The 13,502-nt window shown below is 50.9% G+C and overlaps 5 protein-coding genes across 5 annotated transcripts; 2 read left to right on the forward strand and 3 right to left on the reverse strand.

Moving 5' to 3' along the window:
* Positions 1 to 172: 172 nt before the first annotated feature.
* Positions 173 to 994, reverse strand: EJ05DRAFT_9374 (uncharacterized protein). Its single transcript, XM_033750079.1, has 2 exons — positions 661 to 994; positions 173 to 593 (listed from the first exon to the last, which is right to left on the reverse strand). The coding sequence occupies exons 1-2, from the start codon at positions 902 to 904 to the stop codon at positions 364 to 366; spliced, it is 474 nt and encodes a 157-aa protein (XP_033605138.1). The 5' UTR covers positions 905 to 994; the 3' UTR covers positions 173 to 363.
* Positions 995 to 2,324: 1,330 nt separating this feature from the next.
* On the forward strand, positions 2,325 to 4,106 carry EJ05DRAFT_491046 (uncharacterized protein; the record flags this gene model as incomplete). Its single annotated transcript, XM_033745943.1, has 1 exon — positions 2,325 to 4,106. The coding sequence occupies one exon, from the start codon at positions 2,325 to 2,327 to the stop codon at positions 4,104 to 4,106; it is 1,782 nt and encodes a 593-aa protein (XP_033605139.1).
* Positions 4,107 to 5,404: 1,298 nt separating this feature from the next.
* EJ05DRAFT_9412 (uncharacterized protein) lies at positions 5,405 to 6,044 on the reverse strand. The gene has a single exon (XM_033750083.1). The coding sequence runs from the start codon at positions 5,879 to 5,881 to the stop codon at positions 5,537 to 5,539; it is 345 nt and encodes a 114-aa protein (XP_033605140.1). The 5' UTR covers positions 5,882 to 6,044; the 3' UTR covers positions 5,405 to 5,536.
* A 1,840-nt stretch (positions 6,045 to 7,884) lies between these two features.
* Positions 7,885 to 9,906, forward strand: EJ05DRAFT_481593 (serine palmitoyltransferase 2; the record flags this gene model as incomplete). Its single annotated transcript, XM_033745086.1, has 1 exon — positions 7,885 to 9,906. One exon carries the CDS (start codon positions 7,885 to 7,887, stop codon positions 9,904 to 9,906), a length of 2,022 nt encoding a protein of 673 aa, XP_033605141.1.
* A 2,063-nt stretch (positions 9,907 to 11,969) lies between these two features.
* EJ05DRAFT_9772 (uncharacterized protein) lies at positions 11,970 to 12,852 on the reverse strand. Its single transcript, XM_033750115.1, has one exon. The coding sequence runs from the start codon at positions 12,599 to 12,601 to the stop codon at positions 12,095 to 12,097; it is 507 nt and encodes a 168-aa protein (XP_033605142.1). The 5' UTR covers positions 12,602 to 12,852; the 3' UTR covers positions 11,970 to 12,094.
* Positions 12,853 to 13,502: the final 650 nt, after the last annotated feature.

Genomic DNA, 13,502 nt, shown 5'->3' on the forward strand with positions numbered 1-13,502 from the left:
GCATGAGTGTGTGTCTCTGTGCGTGTGCGTATTGTGAGACTGACGACTGGAGAGAATGTGTGCGTGTGCGGGTGTGCGTGTATCAGAAAGTCAGCACGGTCACTGACGTATACGTATTTCGATCTCAGAGTGCCGGGTAAATAATGATAATAACCTACGAACGCAGGAGACGAGTGACGGACAGGAAATTTGTATGTCTAATGATGATGGTCATGATGAGAGTGATGATGAGTACGGGAGTATTATCAAACGTTAGCGAGCAAGTAGATTAAATGTCTGTACTGCAAGGCAGACGACATGAAGGATTGACGCTGTTGGCTTGTTGGTGGTTTGTAGACGATGGATGCTGACATGGAGGTGGTGTTAAGGAAGAGGACTCGGACAGTAGAGATATTTAGTAGACACAGGCAAGGGAGTGGAGTTCAGAGGAGGGTTAAGGTGGAAAAGGTGTAAGGTGTAAAGGCGCAAGGATGGCAGCAGCCAATTAGAAGCGCGCACTTGCTGCAGCAGTTGGTGTTGGCTTTGGCCGTCTTCGTATTTCAGGCAAGGCGCGTCTGTGTCTGCGTGTGTGTGTGTGTTGACAGCCAACAAGCCTGCAAGGCACAGGACGCTGTTTGGTCAGCCCCTGAGCTGCTGCTGTGCTGTGCTGTGCTGACTGGCCTGTTACCATCGTCTCCTGCTTCTCGGAAGCTTTTTCCTTCGATTTTGGGCCTCCTGCAAACACGGTTGGCCCTGGGTGCCGCAGCTCCACTAGACCAGCATTGAATTCCCGACAGTCGCTCGTGGGCAGGGGTTCTGTCAGCAGCCGAAGCGCCCACGTTCCTTGATTCCCTGCCTTGAGGCGGCATGGTGCCAGGAGAGAGGGCGAGGGGGCTCTCTCTCTGTAAGGGAGGGCCGTGTCCATCACACTTCATCTCCAGGAACTTTTTCTTTCGTCGCTTTAACATACAGACGCAGGGGTCGTATCTCTTCTCTGTGTTGAATGTAGGTAGCCACGTCACAGCTCTATGGAGCATTTTCGCCTTGAACCTTTTTCACCGACAGTCATAGCACGGTAGAGAGTGAGTATGTGTGTGTGTGGTGAATGCTCGTCATCCCTTGGGTTGGCTTAGGCCGGCGCCAACTTACCGCGACTACCACCCGGTCAGAGAGGATAGGCTGGATCGGGCGTCGTGCAGAAGGATGCCCTCTCTTGTCACTCACTCATCAGTTGTGCAAGGTCTTAAGAAAGGAACGGCTAGGTTGGTTTTTTGGAAAGGATGGTGGTGGTGTGGCAGGGCACTGAAAATGGACGTGTTAATTCACAACTGCACAACCAGAGCGATCGTTTGACTCACCGAACCAGCTTGGCTGCAACGGCGAATTGAATTTAGAGTGGAGACGACATAAGCAGGCAGAGGCAGAAAGGGAGTTCGTCGTCAGTCGTCGCGCGCGTGTGCGGTGGTGGGGATGATGGATTTTGGGGTGCATTATGCCTGACTGCTTTGGTGCTTTTGGTGTGTGCTGCATGGCTGCAGAGTGAGGAGGAAAACGGCACAGACCCTTTCTTGGGGGGAGGGGGCACGCCGGGTGTTCCAGTCAGTCCAGTCAGTCCAGTCGGTCCAGTCCACTCCCCCAAAAGTCCACCTGCTAAGCGTTGCCCGTCGCGCGTTTCTGCCCACACTCGGCCGTTCTACTCAGGCGGCGGCAGCTCAGGAGAGCACCGGCCCTTTTTCCCTTTCTTCGGCTTCTCCTCTCTCTGTGTCGAGTCTCTCTTCTCCAACTACTACTTCACTAAACAACAATCTCATCCCCGGATATCTGTTCCTGTTCTTCCTATCATCGGAAGTCTCGACAGTCCTCACACTCTCTTCGTCTTTTACTCTTTCTTCTTCTCCCGAAACTAGTCGTTTCATTCTTTCAACGACTTTTCGACCACCTTCATTTTTTGGCTCTTCAGCTGTCCCTTCATTCAAGAAGCCCTTTTTACTGTGATCTATCTCGTCCACCGGCCCACCTCTTTACTGGGTTCAGAACATCGCTACTCGAGCGTCATATCTATATATCTACCATTGCCATCTTTCATACCGGACTACTATCGCCCTGGTCGTGTTTCTCAGCTCGCTCACGACATCGCACCATACACATTTCACCCTTTCTTGCCAGCCTCGCAAGAATAATCAGGGACGAACAGACGCAGGAACTTCTGGTATCGAGAATCACGACAGTCTTGAGTGACATAATATTGGTCTCACCATCACCACAGTGCGATCACATCATTGGCTCTGGCTTCATTCAACTCCCCACAATACCACTATACGATGCAGGCGCCTGAAGAACTCAGGATGTCAAACACTCCTTCTCCCTCTGCCTCTGGCAGTGTTACCACAAACGGATCCATGGGCGCACCCTTATCTGCTGCCTCCGCAGCCCGTCGACCACCACGAAAGAGCACCCTTACCCAACAACAGAAGAACCAGAAGAGGCAAAGGGCTACTCAAGATCAATTGATGACCTTGGAGATGGAATTCAACAAGAACCCAACTCCGACTGCTGTTGTGCGTGAGAGAATCGCTGACGACATCAACATGACGGAGCGTTCAGTGCAAATCTGGTTCCAGAACAGACGGGCCAAGATAAAGAACATTGCCAAGAAGAGCATCGAGAGCGGTGAAGACTGCAACGACATCCCAGACTCGATGCGTCGTTATCTAGCTCTCCAAGCGATGGAATCTGGCAAAAGCCTTGGTCGTGACTTCATGGGCAGGACTGGTGGAGTTGCTGCTTACGGTAGCGGAATGCTTCTTAACAGCGATTCAAGCTCAGCCAAAGTTGTCATACATCATTTCGCCTGCCGATCACTCAGCATCGGGTCATGGCGTCGTGTTGGCCAGAGTGCCATGGACTTGGTCATCTTCTACTCTCCAGAAAAGTGTTGTGTCACCTACTACATCAACAACGATTCTGCGGGCTACAAAATCGAGTATCCCTTTTCTTACATTAAGAATATCACACTCGAGAATGGAGATGCGGCCAGCAACGCCGAAGGAGCATCACAGCGTCCTGGAGGTCTCGTCGTCGAGTTGAACCGCCCACCAAACTTCTTCATGGACTCCTCAGGGTCGGGTGGTTTCTATCAGTGTGGTGACTTTACCGAAGAACAGCAGGCCTCCCAGGTACTTGTTCACCAGCTCGGTGGTCATCCAAAGGTCCTCAGCGGCCAGCTTGCAAAGCTCGTGTCGCTCGAGTCCTTCCAGAACAGACACAACACCTTCGACCCAACCTCCTTTGCTGTTTCAGCCCCAGTCTCACCTATCAACCATCGGCCTGCTTCCCAACCAAATCACATTGTGCATCCTCATCATGGTCACGGTCATGGTCAGATGCCGGTGTTTCCTGACAACTCTTTCGGTCCTTCTCTTGGTCCACCCCGTGGCCATAAACGCCAGCGCAGTCGTTCAGTGCCTATCGCGATTGACTTTGCTGCTCTTCGACACCATCCTATGCCATCATTCCTTGTATCGCCCGAACCTACTCCCTACATTCCTAACCCTGAGATCTTTGCTCCGGTCCCTCAACATGGGCACGGGCAAGTGATGCAGGCTCCTATCGGTTCACATCTGAGCATCGACACTTCGGCTGGATACGGCATGGACTTCCGACAGTACCCCATGTCGGCTACGACAGCAAATTCACCCTCAGAGTTTGGCACACCCGCATTCTTCTCTACTGGTCATCAGAACGACGGCATGCCAGCTGCAAACTTCAATATGCAGTACAACATTCCTTTTATGACATCGATGCCAGAAAATGGCCACATGCTTCATTCAGTGTCACCCATGCCTATGCAGCAACGCGACCCTGTGATTGCCAATCAGTCCCCACCGTTGGCGTCAATGGGACGGAGCGACTCTGCAGACATGTTCAGCATGTCACAAGATTCCGGTCTCCATGACGAGGCACTGCAGTTGAGTGATATGTATGCAAAGCAGTCGCTCAGCATGCCGCATACGCCATACGTGCACACTCCGATGGAAGAGCACATGGATCAATTCGAGATGAATAGTCTGGTGTCATTCGATACTATAGATCCTGCGAGTCTTTCACCAGACCACACTATGCAATAGGAGGGCAAATGGCCACCCACCTCTCTCTCTAACGAAACGAGTCTTTTGACTGATGGGTCTGCAAATCACGAGTCCAAAGAAGATGATTCCGAACTTGCGCAAAGACTACTGAAGCCGAAGACTCGAAACATTTCCTTTTGGTTTTACCAGCATTTTCCGGCATAAATCCAGCGCTTTCCTACTGTTAATTCACGTTATACCTTGGAAATTCAGTTGCGGAACTTAATACGGTCCGACACCTCAACCTCCTCACAAACCTTTGACGCAGACTGAACGAATGGGTGGGCATGGCGTTTTGACCTTTTTATAATACGGCCGCAGACGGGCAATCAGAGAGAAAGTATCGTCTCTGGCCTTTTGAATCCTTTTCAGCATTTCCACTAGTTGCTTCGAGCTGTTGTCACGCGATTTGCGATTGATTCCGAGATTTCCTTTTAACTTTTGGACCCTAGTCCCATTGATCGCTGTATCAGAAGAGTTCATTCCGAACCTCGAAAGCGCAACTGTGAGAATGGGAAGTCTAGGCCGCTGTGCGGGGCTGCTACTGTATGTCAATCAGTTGCGTGACAGACGGCGGATGTTCAGCTGATGATCTTTGTTGGCACGGGTGTGTTTCTTTATTTGTTTTTTTTGGTATCTGGGATGCATGCGCGCAGAGCGCGCATCGCTTCCGTTCCCACATATTCCCTTTTGTGTTGTTGATTCTGGAGAGCGGAATTTCTTTTTTTTTCTCATGGAGATGCTCGCAGATATATAGCGACGTGAAGCGATGGTTTTGTCTCCGTGTCAGATAGGCTTGAGATGCGGCTTGCTGTGTGCATGCATCTTGTTGGTTAGTTAGCAAAAAAGCTGCATTTTGACTACTACCATTGATTGACTCTGGAGTGTATGTATTGCGTGTGTGTCGAGTGATGTCGTGAATTGATTGGTATTTCGTGTGATGTCCAGATGATTGTGTGTGTGAGATAGATGAGCGGCTTGGAAGCTGGCGTGCAGAAAAGGTTCGTAAAACAGGCGGGAGAGGAAGAGTGGATATGTATGTATATATATATTAAATGAAGTAATTATAAACAATAAAACAGAAATCAAGTCCCCCCAAAACAAGCAAGCATTAAAAAGAAGAGAGATTAGCAGATTTGATAGATTGATAGATTGATAGATCAACATTGGACCGACCCAACCAAGCCACTTCTTGATTGATTCATTGATAAAACTAGCAGAATCAGAGAGATTAGATTAGGCAATTTCTTTGACGGGGTCGGTCGCTTGTCCTGTCCTTGTTATTGCAACACATAATTGGATTTGGGATTTGAGTGGAGATTTGAGATTGGGAAGAGAGATTATGTAGAGAGATTGGATGCTTGCTGGGCTGGGGGAATGAAGGTGGCTGGGTCTGACCAATCAGGGTGGTGGAATGGGTTGTTTTTTTATTAGGAGGAGGATTTGGGGGGACTGTGGGGATGGACCGAGGTGCGAGACTGCAAGACTGCGAGACTGCAAGACTGCAAGAGTACAAGACTGCAAGCAAGGAGTGAGTGAGTAAGTGAGTGTGGCTTTTGTGCTGGGTTTTTAGTGTAGTGTGGGACTGGGTTATGGGAGAGAGGGCGAGAGAGGGAGATTGGTGCTGTTTGGGAGAGATTTCGGAGGGTGGGTGTGTTGGAGAGAGAGAGGGAGAGAGTGGGCAGGTGGACGGTGTTGCTTGGTGTTAGTACTGTAGTAATTAGTGGATGGATGGATGGGATACCTACAAGCATACAAGCATACATGCATGCCATGCCATGCCATGCAATACCTTGTTTATTCTAGATACTACTACTATTATACTATTGAGAGTTCCATGGAACGGACGACGGACGATGGGATTCCGTGCATCTACTTACCTCTCTCTCTCTCTCTCTCCATTTTCCCAAGACAGTCAAAGAGGGCCCTGTAGTAATTTACTTACCCCAGCTGCTTACTAAGACTCCCTCACCCATCGGAAGCAGAACAATCCCAGACTCCGAGAACGAGCCGCCCGCCTACCTGACCTGACTAATCCCATCTATCTCGCATCGAGTCTTCACCATCCAGCCTAGTGCAGCCTGCAACACCAGCGCTGAACCTTACCAGGAACGGCGGACACTGCATCTCGCATCGAGCGATCTCTCCTCTCCCTTGAATGCCGTTGCTGTGGTGGGATTGGTTGTGATGCTTGCTAGGCGAGAGGGGGGATTGGGTGGCGATGTAGGTGGGCTGCCCCTGATCGACAGGTGAACGGTCTGCTTAGGGGACGACTGTAGCACAGTAGTTAAAGTAGCGGTAGGCTGTTGTGTTATTGAGGGCATCCTTGCGTTTGTGTCGTTAAGCTTTGGGAGGGTGATGGTGGCTGGTTTGATTGCGCGTGGTATGATTTATATACTGACTGCTGACTGACTGACCGACTGACTGACGACTGAATGACTGTTTAGTTCGAGGCTTGGATGCGAATTGTGATGCTTGCTAGTTAGATAGTTAGATGTCTCTTCCAGCAGCTCGTTCATTCATTCATGATCTCATGATTGTCGACGCCCAGTCCGGCCTCGTATCCGTCGGATTGCGATGAATGCTGACACAGCATTGACTATCCACCACCAGCTTGAAACCCAACAGCCAATCGCATTGCTCGGGCTAGCATTGCCAAAAAAGTCACTTGGTCATTTATAACTTTTTTGCTCGTTAAGAGAGGAGTATAATCACTACCCGATCAGGCATGGAGGAAAATGTCCTGTCTTCTCCGAGCGTAGAGGAACGAATGGGTTCATGGCATAGTTATAGTATAGTATGGTAGTAATTAGAGATAAGATGATGGTAATAATGACAATACTACTACTACTACTAACTACCAGTTGCTCGAGTGATGCAGTAATGACTCCAGTCAGTCCCTCCTGAGACTGAGACACACCAGAGATTTGGTGCCAAGCCCCCCCTGGGGATACGATTGAAATGAAGTACTCGCCCCCCCGGCTGATGGAGGGAGGGTTACTGGAATTCGATACCCGATCGTTTTCTTCTCTCTGTTGGTAATAATGGCCCAGGTTCTTCGCTCTCGTTCTCTCTAATTACTCGTTGCGTTCTCTGCCTGCTCGTGTGCTCTTTTGGCGAGAAGCAGTGATTGCTGCGTCCGACTGCGCATTCCGAGCAAGGACAGTCTATCGCCGTAGAGGTATGTATTTCTTGATGATTCCTTTCGTCTGGCTTTCAATTAAAGACCTGTTTGCACTCTCCACCACTTCTAGTCTTCTACCAGCGTGTAAATGGATGCTCATTGCTGCTGAGAGCACACTCACTGCGCGTCACTGTTGGTTGGGCGTTGGCTTCGTTTCTGCATGGTGGATCCGCCGCTTGCCGCACCCGCTTGACGCTTGACGCTTGACGCTTCACGCTTGACCTCACCACTTCCACCAATTCTCTTCTTTCCTTCCTACTCCTTCTCTCCTCTCCCACCACTCCTACTCCTCTACCTCTCTTTTTTCTTTGCTACCACTTCTTCTCCTCATCAATTAATTCCACCATCTATCGCCAGCGCTGTGCTAATTCTTTACGTCGCGTTCAGTGCGTCTGCGTCTTGTCAACTCCCGTCAATCCTCGTGTGTTTGATCGGTCCGCTGCGACTCCTGGACTCTACACCAAAGCATCGCTTATACCGTCCCGCATCCTTTCACCGCCACGTTCTCACTCACGTCGTCGACGCGTCTGCCCGGGCGGATTCACCAACATCTCTTCGGTCTCGACAGATCTGGCCTCCGCTGGTCCTTCTGCCATGCCGTCGACGAGATCTCTCTACCCCTTCGCGAGCTCTTCACCTTCTCTAGATCCCACAACCGAGAAGGCGGGCACCCGCAGGACCTCTTTCTCCAAACCATCAAAGTTCACCTCCTTCTTCTCCACCTCGCCAAAGTCTCGTTCCGCCCTGTCAGAAGCAGACGCTATCAAGGCCGCCCTCGCTGGTCAGGGAGCGCAGCACCCGTACAATTCCCCTTCAGCTATAAGCACTTCGTCTCTGTCGCTTCCTTCAATAAGCCTGTCAACTGCTACCGGCACAAACATGAAGACGGAAGATACGACTTTGTTCCAGCCGCCTACGCCGGCTGAGGCTGCACGCATTGCTCGCGCACACGCACAGTTTGGACCGCTGGGCTCGAAGAACCACCTCTACTCAAGTCGCTTCGTCGGCAACGACTTCCCCGACCCAATCGAAGACGAACCACCTATGTACTTCCTCATCACCACCTATATATCCTACCTCATCCTTATCATATTCGGTCACGTACGAGACTTTTTCGGAAAGCGTTTCAGGGCGGAGAAATACAAGTACTTGCGGGCCAACGATGGCTATGCTCCTCTCAACAGCGACTTTGACAACTTCTACACCAGGCGTCTGCAGAAGCGCATCTCGGATTGCTTCGCCAGACCTACTACTGGTGTTCCAGGCCGCTTCATCACCCTGCTCGACCGCAAATCGAATGATCACAACATGACCTTTCACTTCACCGGCACCACCACAGAAACCCTGAACCTCAGCTCCTACAATTATCTCGGATTCGCACAGTCGGAAGGTCCTTGTGCGGATGCTGTGGAGATTACGACTCGAAAGAACGGTATCAGCGTTTGCAGTCCCCGTGCGGATGCTGGTACTACTGACCTGCATATCGAGGTTGAGGACCTGATTGCGAAGTTCGTTGGCAAGCCAGCTGCTACAGTCTTCTCAATGGGTTTCGTCACCAATGCTACAGTATTTTCTGCTCTAGCCGGCAAGGGAAGTCTAATCATCTCCGACGAGCTGAATCACTCCTCAATTCGCTACGGAACTCGTCTCTCCGGAGCCATGATCAAGATGTTCAAGCACAACAACATGAAGGACTTGGAGAAGGTCCTCCGCGAGGCTATTTCTCAAGGTCAACCACGAACCCACCGCCCGTGGAAGAAGATCATCCTCGCCATTGAAGGTCTCTATTCTATGGAGGGAACCATGTGCAATCTTCCTGCCGTCTTGCAGCTCAAGAAGAAGTACAAGTTTCACCTGTTCATTGACGAGGCTCACTCGATCGGCGCTCTTGGACCTAACGGGAAGGGTGTGTGTGACTACTTTGGCGTTGACCCTGCGGAAGTCGACATCCTGATGGGCACTCTTACCAAGTCTTTCGGCGCGAACGGTGGATATATTGCAGCAGACAAGGACATCATTGACAAGCTTCGTGTCACGAATGCCGGCACACTTTTCGCCGAATCACCGTCTCCTCCAGTCCTCATGCAGATATCGGCCGCTCTCCGCTGCATCAGCGGCGATCTGGCGCCTGGCCAAGGCGCAGAACGTCTCCAGCGCCTCGCCTTCAATTCTCGCTACCTTCGCCTTGGTCTCAAGCGTCTCGGGTACATTGTGTTTGGGCACGACGATTCGCCAATCGTTCCCATCATGCTGTACAACCCCGCTAAAATCCCAGCCTTCTCGCATGAAATGTCTGCTCGCAAGATCTCCGTGGTAGTGGTTGGATACCCGGCCACGCCTCTTGTTGAGAGTCGTGCCCGCTTCTGCTTATCTGCCGCCCACACCAAAGAAGATCTCGACCGCGTCCTGTCTGCTTGCGACAGCATTGGCGACATTCTCCAGCTCAAGCTCAGCAGTGGTATCGCTGGTGGTGCCGAGCCCATTCCTGATGGCCTAACCAATGAGGAGGAGCACAGGATCCAGAAAGGCGAGAAGACTGAGTTCAAGCCACCACGCTGGAGACTCGAAGACGTCCTCAAGCGGGGTGTTGACGACATCAAGATGCCTCTGAGATGAGGATTTATGGACATTGCCCATTCTACTACAAACCTACCTTTTCACACACTCTCGCTCGAAGCGCCTTGCACGATACTATATCAATGTCTGATCTTCGACCTTTCACCGGAAACACCCTTCGATACATGACCAAATCTACTCATATGCACGGCATTACATTGCATCGGCACGGCGCTTACAAGGAACCCTTGCTTAATACATTGAAGCATCATTCTGCTCACGGAGACTCTTTGGCTGCTCTTTCTGAGACGTGGTGGTGCTTAGCTTACACCTTTCTACAGTCGACGCAAAACATATTGCGTGTCTGACTCTTTTTTTCTCTTCTATTTCTCGGCGTTGCCACTCGCTCGATCCTAGCGCGAGCGGTATTTTGCTGGGTGTGCATCTTATCATTTCTAATTAGACCCTATGTATATAAAAACTTTCGGGCTGGAGCATCGCTGCCGGGGGTAGGGGCGGGGGCGGTATGAACGGCAGTTCTGGAGGTGAACTGCGAAACGACGACGGGGTGTTGGGGATGGATGACCTAGTGGGATGAGGTGAAATGACACACTTTGGGGACGGAAATAATGAGTTGTGTGGATGCTTATGAATTTGTGTGTCTCGTGCTTGTGCGTGATGTGATGTGATGTGACGTGGTTATATGAGTGCTGGTAAGCTGAGCTGGGCTTAACTGTGTATAAGTGAGTACGAAGTCTACGGGTCGTGAGATTCCTAATGTATATATAGTATAGCATGCGTGGATCGATCCCTTGGCATGACCTTCAATCACGTAGCGTCAATGCAGACAACGTCACCGGCAGCCATGTAGCTACATCTGACCTATCAAACAGAATTCCGAAGGGGCAATTATCAAGTCGAACACCAAGCCTTCAACGGGAATATTCCATCTAACGAATCAAAGACTAGAAGGGTAGTAAATAACAGCCTATGATTGGTAAAGCAGTGACGTTTATATGAACGAACGATTCTCTATCGATAGATAACTACCACAATGCTCGATCTGATCGCAAAACACACGATTGATTCACCAATAGGAACCGCTTCTTCGTATTCCTTTGCGGGGGGGGGGAAGGACAGCTATTAGCATGATCCTGCCAATAGTACACTGCACCGCACGCAAGAATGACTCCATACAATCGAAGTGTGCCATACAGTAATTGGCATCTAATCACTTCCCAAGCAGCACCGTGCATACGAAGTAATGTACACTCGACCGCCGCTAACAAGCTACGTCAAAGCAAACTATATGCGAGAGAAAAAAATCAAGTGGATGGATCGGATGGGGTTCCAGCTCCAGCTCCAGTTCTTTTGTCTAGTAGTCGCAGATTGAATGTGTTGGCGTGCTGCGATTCGTGTTTTGGAGGGGGGGGTTTGGGGCCTTGTTTGCATACTTATAGGGCATAGCTATAGCAGCATGTATGTTTAAAGGGACCTTGGGGTTCCTCCCGCTCGCTCCTCCCACACAGGAGGACCTGACGATTCTTTTCGGTAGATTGGTTTTTTTTTGTCGAGCCGCCTTTGACCGGATGTTTTCTGTGGGATGGAAGAAAGAGATGGACTTGCCTGTTTGCTCTGTGGGAGAGAGAGACAGGGAGAGATGGACATGTGTCGGGCTGGGCGGCTGCGCATGCTGCATCTGGATTGACCGGTCGCTGATACGAGTGCTTTGGAGAGTCTCTCACATGATGGATTGGGTGTGGATGGATGGATGGATGGATGGATGGATGGATGGATGGATGGATGGATGGATGGATGGATGGATGGATGGATGGATGGATGGATGGATGGATGGCTGTCTGACACACAAACCTGGCCCGCCGCCCTTCTTCATGGCCTCTTCTCTCCTCATGATTTATCGGGGAGCTGCTTGGCAGTCTTCGTATCCAAACGTAACAGTGAGTACGAGAGATACAGCCCACTCTTTCGATCGGGCTGACTTACAGAATCCGTGTAGCAAGAGAAGCCTCACTGACGAAAACACACAAAAAGGGCTCTTCTTATCATCTCCCCGATGGATGCGCTTTCAGGGCGTTGAAATTTCGTCCCGCCTTCATAGCTATGCCCTGTATCACACGGTTTTATCGACGCCCTGAACTGGGATCAGAAGGGGGAGGACCTATGAGCGAAGGCTACGTGGTCGTTCGACGGTCAGAACCTTAATACTGAACAACGCCCCGGCGGTTCGTCAGGCTGGAAATATACTGCGAACGGGACGAGGCTTGGGGATTTTCTCCACGAAAGCAACGATGATAACAAAGGACTCTTGATGTTGAGCCTCTTCGTTGCTGCCTGGACGCTTTTTGTTCATTTGGACCAATCCGCGCGCTCGGGGTGGTGACAGGCCCCTGATCATGTGTGTGTTAGTCTCTTGACTCGGACTCGGATCCAGGACAAGATGGATGGGATTTTCTGTTTGCCGTTCCTCGGAAAATGTCAACACACACACACATACACACGTACAAACACGCGCGTACACACGGTAGCGTCGCCGCCGCCACCAGCTCATACTACGCATAGTTGGGCGATCAGCTCGACACTTTAAGGGAACCCTGGCTCCAGAAGCCCTTGTACTGGGTATTACCCCACGTCTCAGACCAGCTGTCCGTGATGAGCTGCTGCGCGGCACAGATTGAACCATCCCATCCACAGTATCATGATGCGGCTTGCTCGCTGCCGGGAAAGGGCAAAGCATTTCAGCCTAACTCTACGTTCACCGGTGCGATGATGCTTGGACATCAGCTAGCGCAGCATGGTAGAGCGAAGTCATGAACGCTGCTCTAGTCGTCGCGAAGAACGAGTGCAACAACAGGGGCAGGCAAAAGAGGGCACACTACGACTCCAAAGAGGGCGTTCAATGTGTGTTGCGCACTGGGCGAGAGTGCTCTGAGAGCTCGCCTCGCGCTCGCGCTCCGTGGCATTCAGTACCTTGTCCTTACGTGTTTCATGAGATGCTCAAGGTCATCGAGACGTAGCATCCATAGAAGCACTGAATGCTGCTTCGAGCCCGTCGCTCGTAGTCTGAGAAAGAGGGAATGAGGCTGAGAGGCAGGCTCATTACATGGGCTATTACATAGCATAGCTGCTGGCAAGGAGATATGGGACGTGGGTATGCAATCGTGTATACGTACTGTGACTGATCACCATCCCGGCGGGTCAGTGAGTGTATCGTGGGGTAACTAAGCCCTGCGGTGCGTATGCTACAGGGGGAGAGGTGTGATGTGGAAGTGTATGCTCCCGCGGCTACTGTGGTGAGTGAGAAGAAAGGTGGCTCTGAAGACCGGATCAATATCGAGAGTTATTGTTGCCCTGTTCCAACGTTGATGGATGCCTTCTTTCTTTCAGACAAGGAACATGCGGGGGACTGTCCACTCAGGATGGATATCCACCTCCTCCACCACCATCCCACGGCTACACTAACAACACATGAACTGCTTATTCCGTGCAGAAAGCCTCCCAAATTCAGCACATTAACAAGATTTTAGGCATCTCTAGCCAGTCGTCAAACCGCTTCGCTTCGAAACGATCCGTACCCGACTCCACAACACACACACACACACACCCATCGCCGGGTCCGTCAACTGCAGAACGTATCG

The sequence above is a fragment of the Pseudovirgaria hyperparasitica genome (genome assembly GCF_010093815.1).
Source record: "Pseudovirgaria hyperparasitica strain CBS 121739 unplaced genomic scaffold EJ05scaffold_1, whole genome shotgun sequence".
NCBI classification, from domain to species: domain Eukaryota; kingdom Fungi; phylum Ascomycota; class Dothideomycetes; order Acrospermales; family Acrospermaceae; genus Pseudovirgaria; species Pseudovirgaria hyperparasitica.

What these genes read in the sequence shown, in the direction of transcription:
- EJ05DRAFT_9374 (XM_033750079.1), bottom strand. Translation starts at nt 904, where the DNA reads ATGGACACGGCCCTCCCTTACAGAGAGAGAGCCCCCTCGCCCTCTCTC. An exon ending in GCAGGAGACGATGGTAACAG is followed by an intron (nt 594 to 660) that starts GCCAGTCAGCAC and finishes TGTGCCTTGCAG; the next exon opens with GCTTGTTGGCTGTCAACACA.
- EJ05DRAFT_9412 (XM_033750083.1), bottom strand. Translation starts at nt 5,881, where the DNA reads ATGGCATGCATGTATGCTTGTATGCTTGTAGGTATCCCATCCATCCAT.
- EJ05DRAFT_9772 (XM_033750115.1), bottom strand. Translation starts at nt 12,601, where the DNA reads ATGCTTTGCCCTTTCCCGGCAGCGAGCAAGCCGCATCATGATACTGTG.